The 10,209-nt window shown below is 48.4% G+C and overlaps 1 protein-coding gene across 1 annotated transcript; it reads right to left on the bottom strand.

Moving 5' to 3' along the window:
- Positions 1–7,845: 7,845 nt before the first annotated feature.
- On the bottom strand, positions 7,846–8,782 carry LOC134347332 (E3 ubiquitin-protein ligase RNF182-like). Its single transcript, XM_063049729.1, has one exon. It carries the CDS (start codon positions 8,368–8,370, stop codon positions 7,846–7,848), a length of 525 nt encoding a protein of 174 aa, XP_062905799.1. The 5' UTR covers positions 8,371–8,782.
- Positions 8,783–10,209: the final 1,427 nt, after the last annotated feature.

A 10,209-nucleotide genomic window follows, 5' to 3' on the forward strand; every position in this document is an offset into this window, starting at 1 on the left:
CGAACTAGCAACCTTGAGATAACTAGACGAACACCTTAACCACTTGGCCACGATGGGTGATGGGTGTATGAATTGAAATAACAGAAATACAGGCAATTTCAAATAAATGATATATGGTAGGGAAATTTCAAGGTGATTTTCATGATCAGCAACCCAAAATCCAGAAAGTACACCTGATGACATATCAAGCTAAATCATATTGGGATGGATTGATATTTGGTGAGCAAGTACAAGATGGGCCAAAGGTCCTCAGTTTGTGTTACGTGTCTATGACTTACAGGACTTCCCAAAGCTCTTTGTATGCCTGGATTTTCCCTGGCAACCTCTATGCTACGTGCAGCAATGAACTACCGGTTGCATCAACAGTTCCCATCACACTGAACTTTGGAGTGAACCTCAGTTATGAGTAATCACTTAGCTGTCACTTGTCCTTTCCAGCCCTCCCATGGAAGCATCAATTCTCACCAGCTGCTTGCTCCAGTTCCCAGGCCTTCAATGCGCTGATCCTTATATTTCGGAAGTGATTGAGACTGGCAAAGCTTTTATTTGGGATTGGGATCCGGTGGGGGCTGAGGACAGTGGGAGACACCCTTCCCACTCAGTTTTAAACAGGAAGATTCTTCAGCTGGTGCTCTCGTTCCTTCTTTATAACTAGATGATCAGCACATACAGTACATGTATTACAATGGGATAACGCTCTCTCTACACTGTCCCATCATACATTAAACCGAATTAGTCTATTCGGCCCATTGGGTCTGCTCCACTATTCCATTATGACTGATTATTCTCCCTCTCAATCCCAGTCTCCTGCCTTCTCCTCATAACCTTTGATGCCCTAACTAATCAAGAACCTACCAGTCTTCACTTTAAATACACCCAATGACCTGGCCTCCACAGCTGTCTGTGCAAATAGCTTCCACAGATTCACCACCCTCTGGCTAAAGAAATTCCCCTTCATTTCCATTTTAAATGGACGTCCTTCTATACTGAAACTGTGCCCTCTGCCTCTAGATTCCCCCACTCTATCATCCTCTTCACTCTATCTGGACCTTACAACATTCGATAGGTTTCAGTGAGATCCCCCTCATACTTCTAAACTCCAATGAGTACAGGCCCAGAGCCACCAAACCCTCCTCATAAGTTAACACTTTCATTCCTGAGATAAATCTTGCGAACTTCCTCTGGGCTCTCCCCAATGCTAGCACATCTTTTCTTAGATAAAGGGCTCAAGACTACGCACAAATCTCCAAAAGTCTTACAAAGCCTCAGCATTACATCTTTGTTTTTATATTCTAGTCCTCTCGAAATGATTACTAACATTGCACTTGTCTTCTTCACCACTGGCTCTACAAATTAACTTTTAGGAAATCCTGCATGAGAACTCTGCACCTCTGATTTTTGAATATTGTCCTCATTTACAAAATAGTCCGTGCCTCTATTCCTTCTACCAAAGTGCATGACCATACACTTACGGACACTGTATTCCATCGGACACTTTGCCCATTCTGCTAATCTGTCCAACTTCTTCTGCAGACTCCCTGCTTCCTCAAAACTATCTACTCTTCCACCCATCTTCGTATTATCTGCAAACTTGGCCACAAACCCATCAATTCTGCCATCCAAGTCCTTGACATATAACGTGAAAAGAAGCGGTCCCAACACCGACCCTGCAGAATATCACTAGTCACCGGCATGAAAAGGCACCCTTTATTCTCAATACCACATGCCCAATGTCAGATGCAGAGTGAAGCTCCCTCTACACTGTCCCATCACACACTCCCAGGCTCAGACACAGAGTGAAGCTCCCTCTACATTGTCCCATCACACACTCCCAGGGTCAGACACAGAGTGAAGCTCCATCTACACTGTCCCATCACACACTCCCAGGCTCAGACACAGAGTGAAGCTCCCTCTACATTGTCCCATCACACACTCCCAGGGTCAGACACAGAGTGAAGCTCCCTCTACACTGGTCCATCACACACTCCCAGGGTCAGACACAGAGTGAAGCTCCCTCAACACTGTCCCATCACACACTCCCAGGGTCAGACACAGAGTGAAACTCCCTCTACACTGTCCCATCACACACTCCCAGGGTCAGACACAGAGTGAAGCTCCCTCTACACGGTCCCATCACACACTCCTAGCACGTCAGGGAATAAAGTTCCTTCTGTACTACCCCACCATATGCTTGACCCCCAAGTTCAGAGTCTACCTTTCATCAACCAACCATTCTTCCCTATTAATAATTCCAATCTGGGTTAACACTGATCCCTGGAATGGAATATAGAGAGACTTTACAGACTGGCCCTGTGCAACCCACAGGTGACCACAATGAGCCATCCTTACAGGGCTCGACAGGGCTGATAGTTCCCATGGTTTGCATGTCCAACCAGTGCTCTCGGCTCCAGAATAATAATCGTCAACCGTTCAGGTCTGGGGTTCTTCAAGCAGTGGATCGAAATCCCATCCCCAGTGGTTGCATCGTCATGTGCCGAACGAACGTACCGTCAAGGACAGCTTCTACCCTGCTGTTATCAGGTTTTTGTACGGTAAGAAAAACTCAGAATCTACCTCGTTATGATCTTGCACTTTATTGTTTACCTGCACTGCACTTTCTGTGCAGTTGTTACACTTTATTCTGCGTTGTGATTGTTTACCTTGTAGACTGTATAATGAATTGGTCTGTATGAACAATATGCAAGACACGTTTTTCACTGTATCTCCATACCTGTGAAAATAATACAAAGACCAACTGATTATTGGTGTATTGGTGGATAAACCGAAGGGAATAACTTCATCCACTTCACTTGTCCCATCACTGAGATGTTCCCACGACCTATGGACTCATTTCAAGGGCTCTTCATCTCACGTTCTTGATATTTATTGCTGATTTATTTATTATTATGATTTCTTTCTTTTTATTTTTGCACAGTTTGTTGTCTTCTGCACTCTGATTGAATGCTGTAGTAGGGCGGTCTTTCATCAATTCTGTCATGGTTACTATCCTATAGATTTGCTGAGTATGCCCACGGGAAAATGAATCTCAGGGTTGTATATGGTGACATACTGTATATGTACTTTGATAATATTGTAACACCCTGTGAAAGGTTTCACTGCTAATGTAATGGTTTCTCTGTAGCAGCAGTGTTTGGGTTATGTCTAGAGATAATGGGGGCTTTGGAATGTGCGCCATCCAATGAGGGGAGTGTTTTTCTTTCTTGTGTGCTGAAAGCGAGGGATTTGCAGGCTTTTGGTTCAGCGGAAGGTGGAGAGAGAAGATGCCAGAACGGAGAGGCCATAGACTGCAGGATGGAGTGGACATGGAATGGGGTCAGGGGTCAACGACACCTGGAGGAAATTGATGGGAAACAAATGGACGGGAAAACCGTGAGTTCCAACGTGTGCATTAGACTGTTGCATTAAAATGGGCCCTTTTCTTTTTGTTTTCATTACTAACCCTCTAGTCAAATTAAAAATTATAAAGCTAAATCGTTTAATTGCACATGGTGTACTGTTTGTTATTGCGTGGTACTGATTTGTAACAGGGGAAAACATCACGCAGTATCCACACAAATGAGATTTCTCAAGTTTGGCGGGCCAGAGAGTATCTTTGCTTAGACTAACACAGCCCACCGAACCTGGGGATTACGATATAACTTACTTTGAACTTTGAGTGCCAGGTACACAGAATATTAATGCACCGTACAGGCTCTTCATCCGACAATATTGTACGGACCTTTTAACCTACTCTAAGATCAATCTAACTCTTCCCTTCCGCATAGCCCTCCATTTTTCTTTCATCTATCTGTCTATCTAAGAGTCTCTTAACTGTCCCTAATGTATCTGTCTCTGCCATAACCCTTGTCAGAGCATTCCACCCACCTACCACTCTCTAGGTAAAACCCTAGCTCTGACTTTCCCCCCTCTACTTTCCTCTAATCACCTTAAAACGATGCCCCCTCATATCAGTCATCTCCGCCCTGGGGAAGTCACTGGTTATCAGCAGTGGGAAATAGGTCTGAGTGTGGAGCTGAAGCTGACGTCATTTTGAGCCATGTTGATAATGAGTGGCAGGACAGGCTCGAGGAGTTGAGGGGCCCCTCTTAACCCCTCCTCCTGACATGCTGAGCCATCCAATTTTGAAATTGGGAAGTTTGACATGGATGTTCAGCTGGACGGAACGTGGATCTCCAAGGAACATGCACAAAATGCTGGAGCAACTCAGCAGGTCAGGCAGCATCTGTGGAGAGGAATAAACAGTCGACATTTTGGGCCGAAGCCCTTCTTCAGGACTGGAAAGGAAGGACGAAGTTAGACACTGGGAGGTGACAGGTAAGAAGGAAAATGGGTGGGGGGTGGAATGAAGTGGGAAGCTAGGAGGTGATAGGTGAGTTCAATTGAGGGGTAAAGTGGGTGGGTGGGGGAGGGGGGATGATGTGAGACGCTGGGAGGTGATAGGTGGGACCAGGTGAGGGAGGGGAGGGGGGAATGAAGCAGGAAGCTGGGAAGTGTTAGGTGGGACAAGGTGAGGGGGAACGTGAGATGCTGGGAGGTGATAGGTGAGATCAGGTGAGTGGGTAGGGGGAGCGGGGGATGTGAGATGCTGAGAGGTGATAGGTGAGACCAGGTGAGTGAGTGGGTAGGTGGGTTGGGGGAGAGGGGGGATGTGAGGTGCTGGGAGGTGATAGGAGAGACCAGGTGAGTGGGTAGGTGGGTTGGGGGAGAGGGGGGATGTGAGATGCTGGGAGGTGATAGGTGAGACCAGGTGAGTGGGTAGGTAGGTGGGCTGGGGGAGGGGGGATGATGTGAGATGCTGGGAGGTGATAGGTGAGACCAGGTGAGTGGGTAGGTAGGTGGGCTGGGGGAGGGGGGAATGTGAGGTGCTGGGAGGTGATAGGTGAGACCAGGTGAGTGGGTAGGTAGGGGGGTTGGGGGAGGGGGAGGGGGGATGATGTGAGATGCTGGGAGGTGATTGGTGAGACCAGGTGAGTGGGTAGGTACGTGGGTTGGGGGAGGGGGGAATGTGAGGTGCTGGGCGGTGATAGGTGAGTGGGTAGGTAGGTGGGTTGGGGGAGGGGGGATGTGAGGTGCTGGGAGGTGATAGGTGAGACCAGGTGAGTGGGTAGGTAGGTGGGCTGGGGGAGGGGGGATGTGAGGTGCTGGGAGGTGATAGGAGAGACCAGGTGAGTGGGTAGGTGGGTTGGGGGAGAGGGGGGATGTGAGATGCTGGGAGGTGATAGGTGAGACCAGGTGAGTGGGTAGGTAGGTGGGCTGGGGGAGGGGGGATGATGTGAGATGCTGGGAGGTGATAGGTGAGACCAGGTGAGTGGGTAGGTAGGTGGGCTGGGGGAGGGGGGAATGTGAGGTGCTGGGAGGTGATAGGTGAGACCAGGTGAGTGGGTAGGTAGGGGGGTTGGGGGAGGGGGAGGGGGGATGATGTGAGATGCTGGGAGGTGATTGGTGAGACCAGGTGAGTGGGTAGGTACGTGGGTTGGGGGAGGGGGGAATGTGAGGTGCTGGGCGGTGATAGGTGAGTGGGTAGGTAGGTGGGTTGGGGGAGGGGGGATGTGAGGTGCTGGGAGGTGATAGGTGAGACCAGGTGAGTGGGTAGGTAGGTGGGCTGGGGGAGGGGGGATGTGAGGTGCTGGGAGGTGATAGGTGAGACCAGGTGAGTGGGTAGGTAGGTGAGCTGGGGGAGGGGGGATGTGAGGTGCTGGGAGGTGATAGGTGAGACCAGGTGAGTGGGTAGGTAGGTGGGCTGGGGGAGGGGGGATGTGAGGTGCTGGGAGGTGATAGGTGAGACCAGGTGAGTGGGTAGGTGGGGGGGGATGATGTGAGATGCTGAGAGGTGATAGGTGGGAGAGGTAAAGGGCTGAAGAAGGAATCTTAATGGGACTGTGGACCATGAAATAAAGGGATAGTGGGGAACTAAACGGAGGTTGTGGTCAGTTCATTAGAGGGTGAGGGAGGAGGAGAGAAGGGGTGAGAGGTGTTGGTATGGATTTTTTACTTCTTACAAGATATTGGTTGAATTAATGCAAGACTAAATCATGGTTTAAATTGTAATTTCTTTTTAATGACATAATTTGTATTTTTAGCAATTTATCTTTAACAAATCATGTATTTTTCACAGTATGTGGTGGTTCGTCCCCACTTACTGGCAGAAAGCAGTATAGCAGTTATGTATACCTTTTCATTTTTAATTGGCTAGGTATTAGCACATAACCCACATGATGTAACTGTGCAACCATTAATTAGTTTACCTCTATCTAAGGAGTTTCTGTTATCTTGAGTATAAAGGTGATAGATTTCTCATAAGCACCATATTGAATCTATGGAATCTCTTTAATCTCTGCTTTGCTTCTCGGATCCTCATTTAGTTTCAAGTACTCCGTATCTTTGTTTAAACTTTAAAATAAATGATCATGAAAATCAAAGTTTCTCGCTCATTCCCAAAGCCCTGAAAGAACCCAGGGATTGAAAGTTACCAAGGTCTGACAAAGGGCACCGCAATGGTGAATGTAAAAAGAGTAAGGGGTGTAGTGCAAAAAAAGAGAGGGGGGAAATAATTACCAATAGTTAGAGCAATCAACGTCCCATCAAATTGGAGACTCAGAAACCCTTCTCAGGACTTTTGCAGCTGTAGAAGACACTCCAACTTCCTCCCACATCCCAAAGAAACGAGATGGGTTCATTGGCCACTGTAAATGAGCCCCTTTGGGTGTGAAGTGGCCAAGGACAAATAACTCCTGTGTGTCGAATAGAATTAAGTTACCACCTAACAAGGACATTGGAAATAGGACTGTGGGTACAACCTATTTGGAATTCCCCCTGTGACCATCTGGAATTCCACCAGGAGCTCTGCTTCCCTTCCATGTCCCAATGATGTGTGGGGTCATTGGTCCAACCTCTCTCACTCCCCATCTGTAAATTGTTCCTCTAGTGTGTGGGAGAGAGGTAGACTCTGGTGGGAATGTGGGGAGGATGAAATGGGATTGGTGTCAGTGGGTGTTTGGTGGTCAGCATGCATTGGGTGGGCTGGGAGGTCTGAGTCCCTAATTTGTGTGTCTAGGCCTCTGTGAAGGGAAGAAAAAGACAGTGAGGGGAGAGAGGTGAGAAATAACAGGGTAATGAGGAATTACAGTGTGTGTGTGTGTTTGTGTGTGTGTGTGTGTGTGTGTGTGTGTGTGTGAGAGAGAGAGAGAGAGAGGGAAAGAGAAAGAAAGGTGAGCAATAAGATAGAGAGATGGAAAATGAGAGAGAGATGGGGAATGAGAGAGGGAGATGCGGAATGAGAAAGAGAGATGGGGAATGAGAGAGAGATGAGGAATGAGAGAGGGAGATGGGGAACGAGAGAAGGAGATGGGGAATGAGAGACAGAGGTGGGCATGAGAGACAGAGACATGGGAACAATAGAGAGAGTTGGGGAATGAGAGAGATGTAAAGAATAAGAAAGAGAGATGGGGAATGAGAGAAGGTGGGGAATAAGTGAGAAAGAGAGAGATGGGATATGATAAAATGAATAGAGGGGGGTCAGGATAGAGTTAGTAAGTGGAGCAAATGAGAGAAGGAGTAGATTTGGAGAAGAAAATATGAGATTTAAAATTATGGAGCAAAAAAGGAAGTGAGGGAGAAGGAGGAGAATTTAACTATTCCAGTCAGGGCTGTATGTTCTGAGGCTTCCTGAATCGGAAAGCATGGATTGGAACCAGGCATAGATGGAAAACAGCCATCAGCAAATGGGCCGAATGGCCAGGGAATCCAGTGTAATAGAATTTCCAGCTGCTGCTTCCTCCCTGCCCCCTCGAGGAATGGCAAGACAGCAAGAGCCCAGGGTCAGCTCTAAGAGAACCGAGGGGCAAACACGAAGGCGGCCACGCAGACGAGGATGATGAGGGCAGTGAGGCGGGCGGAGGCTTTCTTCAGGCACATGAGGGTCTGGTGCTTCTGGCTCTGATGGAAGAGGGCAGACTCCTGGAGGGGCGCCACCCTCTGGCCCTCCCCCTGTTCCACACTCAGGCTGATGGTGGGCAGCCTCACCACCGCTGTCTCGCCGGAGTCCAGGGTGAGGATGACCTGTTGGCTCAGTGCGGCCACCCCGCCACCGCGCTCTGCTGACACCGGGATCTTGGACAGGATGTACTGCTGCCGGGGCAGGCCCAGGGCTCCGAGGGCACCGAGCTCCGTGCTGTACCTGCAGAGTGGGCAAGAGATGCGGCAGTGGCCCTCTAACCTGACCAGGCACTCGGTGCAGAAGGTGTGGAGGCACTCCAGCTCCCGGGGACACTTGTCACTCCAGTTGTAGTCATGGCAACAGATGTGGCACTCCAGGTCTACCTTGTCCACTTCCTCAGTTTCAACCACCATGGTGGGCTTGTCTTGAGTGACCCAGCTGACTTGAAGGCTTGAGATGTCTGAGAGCGTTGGGTCAACTCAAAAGCCCGTTCTCCCCACTGTTGGCAACCTTCCACTCTCCTCCAGAAGGATCTGAGTCCCAGCCTCCTTAGACACAAGAGATTCTTCAGATGCTGCAAATCTTAAGAAACACACACGAAATTCTGGAGGAACTTAATGGACCAGGCAGCACCTATGGAGGGGAATGAGCAGTCAATGTTTCAGACCCCTTCATCAGGACACACCCTATTATGACTGGACTTTCCTTTGCAGCCTTTCCAACTCAAAATCCTGCACTCAACTTGCAACTTCTGGAGAATTCCTTGACGAGAAGGGAGTTGGGTATTGGAGGAAGAGAGAACACAACTTTCCAAGAGAATGGGCCTAAAGTGGTGTCTTTCTCTCCAGCTCCATCCCTTCCTCCCAATTGTGACCCCAATTGGACCTTCTCTTCCTGTTGGTTGGAAGGCAGATGTTGAGCAGACGTGGCTCAGAGTAAACAACTTGCCCGAGTGAGCAGCCCGGCTTGCAGTGACTTGCTGGTAGTTGTTGGCTTCCCACTTGAGATTCAATCCACTGGGACCTTGGTAGTTTTACGTAGGTCCCTCTGGCTGCAGAGAGCGTTCTGTTTGATGCTCTATTCGTTACTTGGCTATGTCCTCACATTGCGATCTGAGGTATTCGAAATTCTACTATGGGATCTCCAAAATTCTGAGAACCAGTCTACTGACCACTAAAGTAGTTGAAACATTTTTTGGTGGCCTCCGAATGGTGTTGCTTGCAGTCTTCTCCTAGGTAATGGGTCACGTCCAAACAAGTTGCTCTGGTCTCTAGTTGGAGCTGTTTATCACTGGCTCGAAAGCTGATTTCTTTTTTTTGCTTATTCCGGGCCCCTGGAGAATGAGGATACTAGGAAAGATGGAGATTAAACAACAGACATTAAGAAAAGCATTGGTGAATAATGAACCTATTCCACAAACAGATTATAGACTTCAGGAGAGAAAAACCAGACATCCATGAGCCAGAGGATCAGATGTAGAAAGGGTTAGCAACTTTAAATTCGTAGGTGTTACTATTTAAGATGATCTGTCCGGGCCCAGCACGTAAATGCAATTGTGAAGAAAGCACGGCAGTGCCTCTACTTCCTTAGGAGTTTCAAGCAACACACATGGAAGTTGCTGGTGAATGCAGCAGGCCAGGCAGCATCTATAGGAAGAGGTACAGTCGACATTTCGGACCGAGACCCTTCGTCAGGACTAACTGAAGGAAGAGTTAGTAAGAGATTTGAAATTGGGAGGGGGAGGGGGAGATCCAAAATGATAGGAGAAGACAGGAGGGGGAGGGATGGAGCCAAGAGCTGGACAGGTGATTGGCAAAAGGGGATACGAGAGGATCATGGGACAGGAGGCCCAGGGAGAAGGGAAAGGGGGCGGGGGAAACCCAGAGGATGGGCAAGGGGTATAGTGAGAGGGACAGAGGGAGAAAAAGGAGAGAGAGAAAAAGTATATATATATATATATATAAAATAATAAAATAAATAAATAACAAATAAGGTATGAAGGGGAGGAGGGGCATTAACGGAAGTTAGAGAAGTCAATATTCATGCCATCAGGTTGGAGGCTACCCAGACGGAATATAAGGTGTTGTTCCTCCAACCTGAGTGTGGCTTCATCTTTACAGTAGAGGAGGCCGTGGATAGACATGTCAGAATGGGAATGGGATGTGGAATTAAAATGTGTGGCCACTGGGAGATCCTGCTTTCTCTGGCAGACAGAGCGTAGGTGTTCAGCGAAACGGTCTCCCAGTCTACGC

The sequence above is a fragment of the Mobula hypostoma genome, chromosome 5 (genome assembly GCF_963921235.1).
Source record: "Mobula hypostoma chromosome 5, sMobHyp1.1, whole genome shotgun sequence".
Lineage (NCBI taxonomy): Eukaryota > Metazoa > Chordata > Chondrichthyes > Myliobatiformes > Myliobatidae > Mobula > Mobula hypostoma.